The following is a 14314-nucleotide window of genomic DNA, read 5'->3' as shown; positions in this document are numbered from 1 at the left end:
TAGAGAATTTTTAGTTGGTTAATACTCTTCCTCTTAAAGAGCTCTAAATTTGCATATCAACAAAATTGCCTCATGCTGATATTCACGAGAGGGGAAAAACAGCTTTCCATTTAATAAACAAGGAATTCCCAAACATGGATGTGAAAGAACTGTTTGCTACAAGCAATAATTAAAAGCTCCCATGGGCCTAAAGAACCTACTTGCGGAGGAAGCTGCCCTCTGCATGAAACGCTATTCTGAGCTTGCCTTCTTCCAACCGGAACAGGGGCTCAGAGGAATAAACAGGGCAGGGAGGCAAGGGCTTCTGTGCAAGCAGAAACCTTTTTCCGTGCCACTTTCTAAAAGTAAACATCTCTGAATGCAAATGAAGCATGCCGTCAATTTTAACTCAGCAAAAAGTGCGCATCAGTGATCAGGAATTTGGAAAATGCTAGACAAGAGCAAAGCTGTTACTCTGTAGAAAAGAAGAGGCAACTTTAATATTTTTTCATTTCTGTGACCTGCAGGTTTGCCAAACCCCAACAGTTAAAATGTTTTCTCACTGATTAATCAACTAAGCCTTTCACTGATTAACCTACCAATTAAACCTTGGGAGCCCTATATAATACGTGCCATCCCTGGCATTTATGATCTGGTTCGGCAGTAGATCATCAAGATCAGACTGCTAGGAAGACATTCTGTCTGTGTATCTTTTAAAAAAGAAATACTGTTGCAAAGTCCTTGGCACTGAGCAGACTGGAAATGTAAATAACATTAATTATGGTGGCATATGGAATAATGTAGTGTATAATTATAGCATTTCCATGGGGATGTTGAAGTTTTTCTTTAATTTGATGTAATGCCAATGCCATCAGAGAGGAGTGTGGCAACCTGACAATTTATAAATAGGTTATTTATAATTTTAAAAAGAACACTACTCCCAAGAGACTTCTGATCTCCTTGCTAGGAAATATAGCAACTCTAGACAGTGGGGACTAGCAAGGTTTAAGAATAAACAGTATAGTACACATTTTGTACTCTGTCAAAGCACTACAGTGTTTCCGTAGGTGGATTGTCAAGGAAAGCATGAGTATTCAGATTATAATACAATGTACCATCTTGGAGTTAATGATTTTTTTAAAAGCAGGATTAAGCAGAGAGAGAGAGAACCTCTCCCCCTAAAATGCTCTTTCTTGGTTGCATTTCTTCTCCAAGGCTCTAGGAGGCTCTGTGTCTCCCCTTTCACGTCCAGGCAGCTACCCTGAGCTTTTCCTCTACCTTAGATATCACAAAGTAACTTGGCAGATGAGTCTTCTAGCCTCCATACATTTTTATAAGCCTGCCTACAAGAAAAAATAACTTTCACAGTTTTACTAGCTGGATAGCCTGGTGGCTACCAGGCAAGTGGCAATTTGCAAGCCTGCTGCAGAGACAGAGAAATAGAGAATCTGGAGTGGACTGAGGAAGGGTGCCGCTATGGCTGGAATGGCTTGGAGTAACTTAAAATTCTGAACTAATGTAGGGTTTCTCATTCCTGCTTTTCTGACAGTAGGAAAAGAGAAGAAAAATTAACAAAACTAGGATCTGAAATAACAGCTTGGAATTAGTTTCAGATCTTGGGGTAAAGGCCACCCTGGCTAGGTGTAATCACAGCTAGTGTTGTTTTGCTTAATTGTTAAAGGGGGTTTTAGTCAAGGAAGGGGAAACTTTCCTGTGGCTAGCAGTCTGTAGGGAATCAGTGCTTGCATTTAGACATCTGATTTAACTGTAGCTAAATAAAAATTTCATGAGCCCAGCTTATTCAGAGCTTGCATGCATACGTGCTTCTTTTCTATTCCCGAATTCCTGCTAACTGGGATCCTAACCTACTCAGTTGGGGACAAGAAGTTCCAGTGTGTGCTTGCTTTCATATCTCGCAAGTAGTCTTTAAGTTCATGTCAGGAAGGATGGGGGAGCTGCAATCAGGGTTTGAGCACACTTTAATCTAACTGTACAGTTGTCCCTCCCACATCTCTGGGGTTAGGAGCACAGTGCCCCCTGCAGTTGGAAAACTATAATTTTTTTTGCCCTCCCAATCTTTTTCCCTCTTCCAGCTCAAGCCCCACCTCTTCCTCTGGCCCTTTAAGACCATTCTCCTTCCCCAATCCTCTTTGCCCTCCTTGGCTTCTGATTGTGACCTGCGGGGGTGGGTGGGAGGGGGCGGGTGCTACAGGCTTGACTGTTCTTCCTCCGCTGTGGCTGCAGCTTCACAACGCCTGCAGCTTATCCCAGGCGCTTGACCCATGCCACTGCTCCATGTTGCTGGGCCCATTTCGCCTGCCTCTGGTGGCTCCCAGCTCCCTCCTTGGCCTTGGGGCTGGCTTTCTGCCTCTTTGGTCTCTCCCTTGTCCCTGGCCTCCAGGTAAGTGTGGCTCCAGTGTTGTGTTCGGTGACGACTTTCCAGCCGCAATCAGTCAAAACTCCGTTGTGGAAGGTCATGATTTGGGAGGGATGACTGTAGTTTAAATAGACATTGACATCAGTCAGTGTTACATCAGCACCCATATCATCTGATATTCTAAGACATTGATGCTTTCATAACTCATATAGGTTAGCTTCAAAGTTCACTAACTCTCTTTGTATGATCAAAGTGCCTTGAACATCATTTCATAGAGAAGACTGTATAAAAGTTTAGGTGGTAGACATTTCATAGCAGCAAGACAGATCTTTTCTATAAAGCTATAGACTGTTTTCTTGAGTATAATTAACAAAAAACAAAAGTCTGAATAATCTGTATTGGATTGTCTGGATTCAGATAGAAGCGTTGCTAGCATTCAGAAATGTGGGACCAGGCATCCTCAATGTAACTTCCTACCGATACCTTTTCTGGTGCCTAGTGTTTTCAGAAAGCGGGTGGAATTTATAATTGGCTTTTGGAGATCTTGGCTGTGCAGCTTTTGAAAAATGTTGCTTTGGCAGCAGTTGCCACCACAGCACAAAGGTCTTTCCTGTGTGACTGAAGATAAGCTTTTTAAAAACAAGATGTTTTAAACAAGATATTTTAAAACAAGATATTCGTATTGAAAGGCATCCTATTAAACAGAGCTTTTTCGCATGATGGTGAGGTGTTACTGTTATCCATAACCTCACTCACTGACATTTGGTGGTTGGCTCCTCATTCTGTGACAGCCATTTTGTGGTTGCACCCACTAACCTGTGTTAAAATTTCAAAGGGGCTGCATGCTTTAAAAGGTTGGGGAGCCCTGTGTGAGAAGATTTGGCATATCTGTTGCTTACCTAACTTTTTACTTTTCATTGTTTTTTGCAATTATAAACACTTCAGATTGTAAGCTTTTACCTTTTAATAACAGTGCTTGACTTGTCCAGACTCTTTTCTAAAATGTTATTGTGTGAAATCTTTTTTAAAAAACTTTGTTGTGCCTAGACCTGTTCCATAGAAGAAATCAAAAGACTTTGTCTTGAACAGTTGGATCTCATGTCAGAGAAGAAATTACTGAAAATTCTTGAAGGTAAGCACTACTATAATATACAACAAAGCATTTATATTGATATTATATTACTCTGAAATTATGGAGTGATACTAGTCAAAGAATAGCAAAGAAAGGTGAAATCACTTTCCTGATTCTTCCATGAGTGAATTAGAGTTTGCTCCATTGGCATGAGAGGGGCCATTTTGCCCCATACCGACCCTTGCTATAGCCCCTTATATCTGCACAGTGTATTGTTATTGAAGGTTTCCAACCCCAGATGATTCTTTGCAGTGGGTGGGATGCAGGCAGCTGCTGGGGTAGCAGGAGGTTTAGGAAGATCTAGTTCCACAAACGAATCCAATCCATTATTTTTATAATTAACCCCTAGCATTTGTTCATTTTTGACTCTGCAATGGATTAGATTTATTTGTTCCGTACTAGGCTTCTTGTCCATTCTCCATCAATGTATCATTTCTGCAGAGGCCAGTTTCTTCGCCACACCACGACTGTGATCTTCATTGTCCTTTTCTTTATTGATTATTGTTTCATAGCATGACATGAGCAAAAAAAAAAAAAAAAAGACCCTGCCAAATGGATTTTACATACCAAATTGTGACAGTAAGGAAGAAACAATAGGAAGGAACAGAGGAAAAATTGAGTCCAGGCTGCTGATTGGCTTCATTCAGAGATGAGGATTGAGGGATTTAGCCCAAAACTTTTTTGGAAAGGGTGGGTTTTGAGGAGAGAAGAAAGAAAAGTGAGAGAAAAGGCAAAATGTAAGATTTTTGGGAAAGAATTTCAGGCATAGCACATGGTAAGGGAGAATGGCCAGCGTGGCTAAAGAAAGCAGGAAACTTTGAAGATCACTTTCTTGTAAAAAGTCAGTTCAATCAAATGGGACTTACTGGGGTGTTGTGTGGTTTCCCGGCTGTGTCACAAATGGGACTTACTTTGCATAGACCTACTTAGGATTTCTATACAATACCAGTATAGCAGTTTGACAAGTAGGGGCTCTAAAAGCATTAGGTTAGACTTTGCTGGAACAATTTGATAAAGCCTATTTGGCTATCTGGTACTGTTTCCACCGCTTCAGACAATAACAACTTTCGGGGCAGCCTGTTACCATCATAGCTATTATGCAAAGAGAGGTTATTGGTGGTGTATAATGTCTGCTCATTTATACATGTGCAAGTTGAGCATGAGAGAGCAAGCATGCACTATTTGTGAAAGGAGCTTACCCTCTCTACAAAGAAATAGCCCACCCTTGGAACTTGCTAAAATTCTTTCTTGTTGACCTACTGCAAACTCAGGCCAGTGTCTCTTCCACTGATGGCATTCAAGTTCCAAAAGGTTTCTTCTCTTCAGGCTTCACCCAAGCAGTCACACTGTGTCACTTCATTTGTCATCCATAACAATATTTTACTGAGATACAATATTAACAAGACAGAGGAAATACTCCCAAGATATTGAAACTCACAGTAATGTTTTATTTCAAGGTGAGCATGGTGCTGATTCTGACAGCGATGTAGAGGCCAGTGCTAGTGAAGGGAAGGCCGGCATTGAATCAATTAGTCAGTAAGTATTTGTAATTAAGAGCCTTATGTTAATCAACCTTTCAGGATTTTGTTTGCAGTTTGTTTTGCCCTGGAAATGGCTGGTGAAAGTGCCCTTGTCTAGAAATTCCAAGAAACCCCCTATTAAATACCCAATAAAATCACTACTGAACACGTGGTGAAACTTTTGTGAACCCTCCTGTGAGTCTTGGTAAGCTTAACTGACAAAACTTGATTTGGCTCCAGTGAAATTTTGGTGAAACCTTTGCAAAACTTGGTCAATTCTTAGTTAAGCATGTCTCCAGTCTGGGTAGCAATTTGCACAACAACTGTAAGGGATCTTTGACAAACATCCCTGCTAGATTCTAATGCTATTTGTGTACCTTGCCTGTGCTGTGTTTCAGAATCACAGATTTCTGTTTCCCCATTTACAAACATCAAAGCTGGTTGAGTGTGCTTGCTGTGCCTTACTTGCTGTGTACATTTCTGGTCTTGAATGAATAAATAAATAAAATGTAAATAAATAAAATGTAAATATGTGAAGTCTGTGTATAGCAGGATTTAGTGGGGTGCATCTTTTCTGTGGACAACCTACAGTGCAAACTTTAATCTCGTCTTTTCTTTTCCTTCTTATCAAAAAATTGTTCCTACTGTGGAGAAACCTGAGTATATCTTTTTGCAGTTTCCTTTAAGCTTTGTATTTTGATTAAAAACTTAACAATGAGCATGTTTTTTTATTAGCCAAAAAGTGCCAACAAATTGGTTGATTTCCCCAGAGATGCACATATTATTTCCTTACTGGTCACAATAGTTTTGCTGCCATAATGGTGTTTAAAGTATGTGATCCACTATGGTCTGTGGGCCTGACATGATTGCATTCATGGCTGTTCAGCTTGAGACATTGAGAAGAAGTCTCAAATCCCACCCTGCTGCTTGATTATTAGCAAGCCTGGAGGGGTTTTTACATATTATGGAGTATGCACAGATTGGGTCTGGGGTCCCCACCCTATGTCAGCTGTAACAAAATCACATGTCAGTTGTAAACTCTGCTCAGTTCATGCATGTATGTTGCTTAGTTGGGATTATAGAAACATAGAGTTGGAAGGGACCATACATGCTACACTATGCAGTGGCATAGTGGTTAAGAGCAGGTGTACTTTAATCTGGAGGAACCAAGTTTGATTCCCAGCTCTGCTGCTTGAGCTGTGGAGGCTTATCTGGGGAATTCAGATTAGCCTGTGCACTCCAACGCACGCCAACTGGGTGACTTTGGGCTAGTCACAGTTCTTCTGAGCTCTCTCAGCCCCACCTACCTCACAGGGTGTTTGTTGTGAGGGGGGAAGGGAAATGAGTTTGTAAGCCCCTTTGAGTCTCCTTACAGGAGAGAAAGGGGGGATATAAATCCAACTCTAGAGCAGGTGTACTCTAATCTGGAAGAACTGGGTTTGATTCCCCGCTCTGCTGCTTGAGCTGTGGATGCTTAACTGGGGATTTCAGATTAGGCTGCGTACTCCAACACTCACCAGCTGGGTGACCTTGGGCTAGTCACAGTTCTTCTGAGCTCTCTCAGCCCCACCTACCTCACAGGGTGTTTGTTGTGAGGGGGGAATGGAAAGCCTCTTTGGGTCTCCTTATAGGAGAGAAAGGGGGGATATAAATCCAACTCTTCTTCTTCATCTACTCCAACCTCCTGTTCAATGCAGGATCAGCCTAGAGCATTGCTAACAAGTGCTTGCCAAGCCACCAGAGGTGGAACGCTCACGGGGACATGTGGGGTCACATGTCCCTGGGCGCATTCCAGTTGATCACATCTGGGGGTAGAGAATCACCCCCCACACCCCTCCCCCAGGCCGCGCCCACCAGGTTGCTCCTTCAGGCAGCGGAGCCAGCTGTCTGGCGCATCTCAACCCCACCCTGTCAGGCTCCTCCTTCAGCCAGCAGAGGTTCCATGGGCTGAAAGAGCAGCCTGGCAGGGTCAAGGTCGGGCAGAAGGGTGGCTTGTGGCAGGCTGCTGCCAGCTAAGGTAAGTGGGGGGAGTAGGGACATCCAGGGGCACAGGGGGGCGGTGGCCAGAGCAGGTGTTGCTCCAGGTGCCATTTCCCCCCTCCCACACCTCTGCAAGCAACTGCTTGAAGACTGCTGAAGAGGAGTTGATTTCACTGCTGAACTCCTCTTGTGTAAAAAAAAAAATCCTAATGTCTAGGTCAGGGGTAGGGAACCTGCGGCTCTCCAGATGTTCAGGAACTACAATTCCCATCAGCGTCTGTCAGCATGGCCAATTGGCCATGCTGGTAGGGGCTGATGGGAATTGTAGTTCCTGAACATCTGGAGAGCCGCAGGTTCCCTACCCCTGGTCTAGGTGGTATCTTTCAACTTGTAATTTATACCCATTATTGTGAGTCCAGTCCTCTGCTGCCTGGAACAACTCCATATCCTCTTCTAAGTGGCAGACTTTCAAACACTTCAAGAGAGAAATCTTGTCTCTCCCCACCCCACTGTTTTCCAGACTGAACATTCCCAATAGGAGTGTGCATTCAGCTTTGCCAAACCGAAAAGTGCAAAAAACAAAACAAAAAAACCCACCCCAGCCCACACCTTTTTTTGGCTTTTTCAGCCAAAAAAGACATCCAGTAATGGCAGCCAAAAAAAGCCACATTTGAAAAAGCTGAAAAAGAGAGGCTTTTTTCCGAGCTTTTCAGAATTCAGTAAAATCCTCCATTGAAGGTCATGTGGAATTGTTATGGCAACAAATCTATAGCATAATTGTTGGTGACTCTCATTATAAGAATACCTGAATTTGATAAAGGTTGAGTCGGGGGGTGGGAGGGGGAGGCAATTTTATTGGCCTCTAAATGGAGGAAAAAATAGGGCCAATAAAATTGGACCCCCTGACTCAGTCATTACCAAAATCAGTGGTTCTTGTAATGAGAATCACCAACAACTATGGTGTAAATGTGGTGCCTGTCCCTTCAAAAACAGCATCCCCACAACTGCAAAGATTCCCCATAGGATATAACAGTTGAACATTTTTGTAATTTGTGAAGCTGGAAAAACCCATACTGGTATGCGGTACCAGTACCCCCCCCCCCCCAAAATCCCCCAAAATTCCAAATCTGAAAAAGGTGTTGTTATTTTTTTTGGTTTGCACCCCTAATTCCCAAGATTCCCTACTCCTCTGCAGGAAGCCTGCTAGGTGACCTTGGGGCAGTCATAGTTTTCTCAGAACTGTCTCAGCCCCACCCTGACAAATATTTGGATGAGAGACCTCGAAGGAATACCAGATCACGGCATAGAGGCAGGCAATGGCAAACCACCTCTGAACATCTCTTGCCTTGAAAACCTACAAGGTCACCATAAGTTAGCTGTGACTTGACAGCACTTTCTACCACCATACGAAAGAGCTGTAAGAAAGATCCAGCACCTGGAAACAGTTTTGGATTTTCACCTCTGTTGACAATTGACATTCAAAATATGTGGTGTAGTCCTTCAGTATTCTATTAATATGAATTCACCTGTGATTCCTGAGAAGAAAAGAGACAAAGTTGAACATATTTTCACATACCAAATATTAGATAATAGCTATCTAGTAGTTTGGGTTAAAAATTAAAAATAGAAAAGATAAGAGCCAATGATGTCACTGTTAGACCACAAGATGGCAGAAAATGCATGTGCATTAGTTCCTTGCTCTATGAAAACTCCTCAGTGGCAAAGTATTTTGAACAGCAGATTGTCTATATTAGTGTGTGTACCTTTCTTCTGAACTAGTTGATGTAAACCAAATATCATAGAAGTTATGTAGCTGGTTTTGTACCAGGCTGTTCGTTGTCCAAAATAAACATAACTAGCTTTAGTAATTGAATATAATTATTTTTTGTGACCTGCATTTAAAACCAAGTGCATTGTTAGAAATAAAGAAGTTGCTGTGGGAATGGTGCCAAATGAGTAATTCTGGTTGCTGGATGAAATTGGCAGGAAGACTCAGGACAGTGGGGGCTTTATTATCCTGGTATTTGACTTATTAATTGTGCTAGATCATCCTCATGATTGTTTGCCCAAATGGCATGTTTGATATTAACATTATCAACTAATTCAGAAGTTGATGTTTCATCCTGTGCTTGGATGGGAATGAGGGATGTAAATTCCAGGTTAGATTTTCCGGATACTTTTATTCTGCTTAAAACAGCTGAGGGTGAAAACATGCAATAGCCTATGGGTGTGTACGTTTCTCCTTCATGGGGGTGATCAAAGAATCCTTACAATCTTACTTGTAACACAGATCGGCTGCATAAACGTTTTTATACCTGTGATAATTATATCCATGTGGGGGACCTACAAAATCCCCACTCAAATCTCCACCTCTAGAATACTGTAACCACTTAGCAGTTTGAGAGATAACAATTGCCAGCCATTTTCCTTATCTTCCTATGTGTTCTTTCTTTCTGATTTAGTGAAAGGAGCAAGCTCCATCAGGCAATTTTAACAGCCTTTTAAACATTTTTATAAACTAATATTTTTCTTTATGCCTGGGAGATCACCTGACTGTACAAAAATCCCATTTGGTGAATATACAATTTTTTTCTGTACCTCGAATATGTATTTTTCCCCCTGTACTATTTGAGTATTGAAATCCTCATCTTTTCTACGGGTGGTCTGGATTTGCTGCTTTTGTGGTAGGCAGAAGCCACCCATTTTACAATTAGACTCTACAGATAAATAAATGATGGTATATTTCTGCCTCCAGTATAAATGATTAGCCTGGAATGTCAAATTAATAGCTGTCTCTTATATTAAGGTTGGAGAGAGGGAAAAAAACCCTAGAATATTTGGTAGCTTTTGTATCTGTTTAGCTAAGAAAGTACAAGTGGAGGAAAAAAAGGCTTCATGGAAATTTTAAATCGAGCTGGCTAAAAATGAATTTTATCTATAGATAAATGTATTAACAGAGATTTTAAATCATATCTTTATTAACAGTACTTAAAACAACTGGATATAAATAATTAAAAGTGAACCTGTGAAATTAAGTGTTGAGGCGACACATGGGGATGACTCAAGCCTTTTTAATGGTACCGTTTAACTCCTGTCTATAAGCTGGATGCTTTGATTGCAAGCATATTAACAGGATAGGTACTTCACAAATTTTAGATAAAGTAGTTGAGGTATGAAATTGGTTAGATGAATATAAAATAATTTTATGGTCAAAATGCTCATTAAACTCAACAACTGGACTCGCCTTTCATGATTTCAAGATCCCATGGAGAGCTGTATCCTGTCCTCTCATGTGTATCATATAACCTTTCATTTTCTTGCTTTCTTTGTATAAAATCATTTGATAACTATGGCAAGATAGCAGATAACATTTTTAGCCTTTTCAGCAGTTTTTGAGCTCTTCCCCGAAAGTAGCAGTCAAACACATAGAAATTTTTAAAGCAGCATCTCTCCTCCCCCCCCCCCTCCAAACTGGAGCTCTTTCAGATATATATAGGCAATACACACACACACGCACGCACGCGCACGTTTAGAGTACCATGTCCAGTTCAGGGGGCATTTTGATAGGAAGGACATAGAAACTTTGAAGTGAGTGCAGAGAAGATCAACAAGTATGATTGGGGTTTGGAGCTTAAGCCTTATCAAGGAAGATTGAAGGAACTGGAAATGTTGAGCCTGGAAAAGAGGAGGTTGAGGGGGATATGCTTTTTTATGTGTTTGAAGGGCTGTCATTTAGAGGAGGGTGGTACCAAGTTAGTACCAATGGTTTTAAATTATGAAGGGGAGCATATCAGTGGGATATTAGTAATAACCTTTTAACAATAAGGACAGTGGTGGAATTGGTCACCCAGGGGTATTGTGGGCTCTCCCTCCTTAGAGATGTTTAAGTGGTGATTGGACATTTATTTTTCTAGGATACTTAGGTCAACCTGCATAGCCAAGGAGTTGGACTGTGGATGGTCTTCAGGCACTTCTTATTTTTTTTAAATATGAACTACAGTTCAGAACCAGCATGGTTTAATTGCAAAGGTATTAGACTGGGATTGTGGAGAGTCAGGTATAAATTCCTACTCTTTCAGGGAGGCTGTTGGGGTCACCATGGATCAGTCACATACTCTCCATGGGGATGTTGAGAATAAAATAGAGAAGAGGAGAACTATGTAAATCACTTTGATTCTCTGACAGGAAGAAAGTGGGTATAAATAAAGTAAATAAATAAATGGTGGACTCTGTGGGTTTTAGGAACAGAGGTTAGATTTCTTTAAGGTCTCTTATCAATGTGGTAATAGTGTTAGTAGTGAGGAGGCGCACTGGCGAATAGTCCAGACCAGGGGTCTGCAACCTGAGGCTCCAGAGCTGCATGCGGCTCTTTTTTCCTTACACTGCGGCTCCGTGTGGCTTGGGTCCTCTCAGCCTTTTTTGGAGAGTCGCCCTAATGATTAATGGGAAAGAGCCCCTGTTCCTAGAGAGGCACAGCCCAAGACAGCTATCCCAAGCCACTTCCAGCTTCCCGGTCCCAGCTACCTGGTTGGCTGATGCCAGTGATGATAGTGCGGGGCCGGGCAGAGCACCACTGGTGGATCCTCTTGAACAGGTGAGCGGCGAAGGGCAGGAAACAGGAGGGAGTTGCAGGAGTGCAGATTTTCAGCGCAATCCTAACCTCAGTCCGCCCCCCTTGAATGGGGGGCCAGGAGTTGGCCCTGCTTTGGGTGGCCTCATTTCTCCCTCCCCTGGGTCCTTCTGGGGGGGGGGACACCACATGGGGGACCCCAGCAGCACCACTTTGGGTTGCATCCAAGTGGAATTTGAGGGAGTTATTTTGTGGGGGGGAGGCATAACCAGTGTCTTTCAACACAAGAAAAGAGAAATGTGTGAAACGGGGGTTCTATTGCTGGTCATTTGAATCATATACAAAACTACAGACTCCCCCCCCCCCTTTGCTTTGATGGGTAAAAATGGGCCCCAAAGAAGAGAACTTCTCCCTGCATGAGAATAAAGACAGTGTTATCTTCATTTTAGAAGTCAAAAAGTATTTGCAGCTCCAAGTGTTTTCTTTTCTGTGGAAAATGGGTCCAAATGGGTGTTAAAGGTTGTTGACCCCTGGTCCAGACCCATGTATGTACGTGTAGATAGTAGAGGCAGGGAGATCTGTCAGAAGTCTTGGCCATACAACTTTCCAGTCACCCATAGATTTCTTTGTTGCATCTTTGTAGCTGAGAATGGTTTTATGGTGTCCTAATCCAGACTGAACAACTAGCCTGAAGGAAAAACCTGGACTGGCCATTACTGGCAAATTTGGTGCCTTTGGATACTAGTCAAGGCAGTGTCTCACAGCTGGGATAAAACAAGAACTTGCCATATGGTGGAGGAAATTTTAGTGGAGCTGGTGTAGATATGGTTGTTCTCATACGTTCTGTATTTAGGCCTTGCAGAAGTGTTTTTCTCTCTCTGGCAGTTGTCTGTAACACTGTGCTTCTGTTCCTGTTAATTTTCTCAGGGCAATTAAAGTGGATTGTTTCTGGTTTAGAAAAATTGGCATCTGCTGTAACTGTCTTAAAACTAGGCTGGAGCTTCTCCCCCAGTCAGAGATATAATCATGTTAATTTGACTGTCGTTGGCTCCTGGGGCCAGACTGCCCTATTAAACCTGAGGAGAATGACAATTCATGGAAAGTATCAATATTTTTTGTCTGAATACATGAGGTGTACTTACAGAATTGTAGTTCCTTACTATGTCGCTGTGTATTCTGTCTTGGACATAAGATACTACTAATAGTGATGGTTCATTGCAGGATGTATAGCTGTGAAAATAATTAGTTATAATTTCTCACCCTATTTATGTAAATCTAAATACAGGATTGTATCCAACAAACTGCCAGTACAGTGTGCACACATTTTCATCACACTGCCGTTCCCCCAGCAGTTCTTACTGGCCCCAAAATGATGTTTGCAGTTAGACGTCCAACGGGAACAAAAAACAGTATGGGTTGGGGGTTGCATTGATCAAGGGGAATTGAATGAGATAATCCCCTCCTCCTGTTTACAGAGCTCTGCTTGTGGAAGAGGGATGATTTTGTCGGATTCCCTTTCTTCACAGCAGCCTCTCAATCCATGTAACTGTTTGTCCAACAGGGTCCTGCAGTTTCAGGCATTATCTTTCCAGGGGTCCGAGGAGGCTATGGGAGAAATAGAGTGTAAGGAAAATCTGCATCTGCGATTGTCTTCTACTTGCTTTTGATTTAACACAACCTTCACTGTTCAGTAAAGAACTGAGCTGCTCATTCCATGCCCCGCAAGAAGCAGGGTTAAGTTAAGACATACTGAGGCCCTGAGCTATGTCAAGGTTAAATAGCCCCATAGCACTACCACAAAAAGTATATTAGTAAAATTTAATAAGCATTTTTAAAATTTAGAGGCTCTCAAAAATGAAGCCTTAAATTGCAGCTTACCTAGCTTGTTCATAAACCCAGCTCTGTCCAGTGGGTCTTGGGCTTGTATTTCTCTTGCCATGCCACACGGATAACCACTTCTGAAACTTAGGAGAATTTCAAAAAGAGTTTACTTCATGGCATGGAGGTCTGCTGCTCAAACAAAAATGATTTTAAAAGCATATTACATACTTGGCCTTAAGCATATTACATACTTGGACTTAGGCGTACAGAAATTAGTTCTTTGGATCCTGGTGAAACTTTAGGAAAAACTGTCAATGAATATGCATTATAGTATTAAATATCTGTAGACTAATTTCAGATTTGGGGGCAGGGAGGGTATTGATATGCTTGATTTGGTTACTTTTATATAAGATATGCTAACCTAAATTGGTTCTTTATTGTTCACAGGCAAGACAATAGCATAGATTCTACTTCTTCTGTGAAAGAAGACAACAAATTGGAGGGGTTGGACCCCAAACATGGTGAGCTTTCCTTTTAAGTATTGGTTCCCGAAATTCTTTTTCTTGGTTATCCTAGAGCAGTGGTTCCCAGGCTTTTTAGGGCCTCTGCCTTCTTCATTTCATAAACTTATCCCGAGTGCCCCCCTACCCTACCCTATAAAAATCATTATTCAGAATAGCAATTTGCATCACCCACTAAGAAAAATAACAAGAACATTCAAAACAGTAACAATTAATTGACATTTATTCAAAATCCAATTAAAACTTTTTAGTTTAATTTATTGAGCAAAAGTGGTAAACTTGATAGTGATACCAGCTTTTAAAAGTGTGATAGTCATTTAGCAAGAATCTTAGATGCAGTATTTAGTAGGCACTTCCCTGCTCAGTAGATTTTTAATGCAATAGATAGACTTGATGAAGTAATACCAGATTCCC

The 14314-nt window shown here is 41.7% G+C and overlaps 1 protein-coding gene across 1 annotated transcript in view; it reads left to right on the top strand.

The window, feature by feature from the left end:
- Positions 1–14314, top strand: part of CAAP1 (caspase activity and apoptosis inhibitor 1) — a 31779-nt gene that overhangs the window by 6557 nt on the left and 10908 nt on the right. The window contains exons 3-5 of the mRNA XM_048503897.1: positions 3404–3488; positions 4946–5024; positions 13827–13900. Coding sequence (XP_048359854.1) covers positions 3404–3488; positions 4946–5024; positions 13827–13900 — 238 coding nt within the window. The remainder of the gene's footprint in view (positions 1–3403; positions 3489–4945; positions 5025–13826; positions 13901–14314) is intronic.

The sequence above is a fragment of the Sphaerodactylus townsendi genome, linkage group LG07, assembly GCF_021028975.2.
Source record: "Sphaerodactylus townsendi isolate TG3544 linkage group LG07, MPM_Stown_v2.3, whole genome shotgun sequence".
Classification (NCBI taxonomy): domain Eukaryota; kingdom Metazoa; phylum Chordata; class Lepidosauria; order Squamata; family Sphaerodactylidae; genus Sphaerodactylus; species Sphaerodactylus townsendi.
This window is presented reverse-complemented; position numbering and strand designations above follow the sequence as displayed.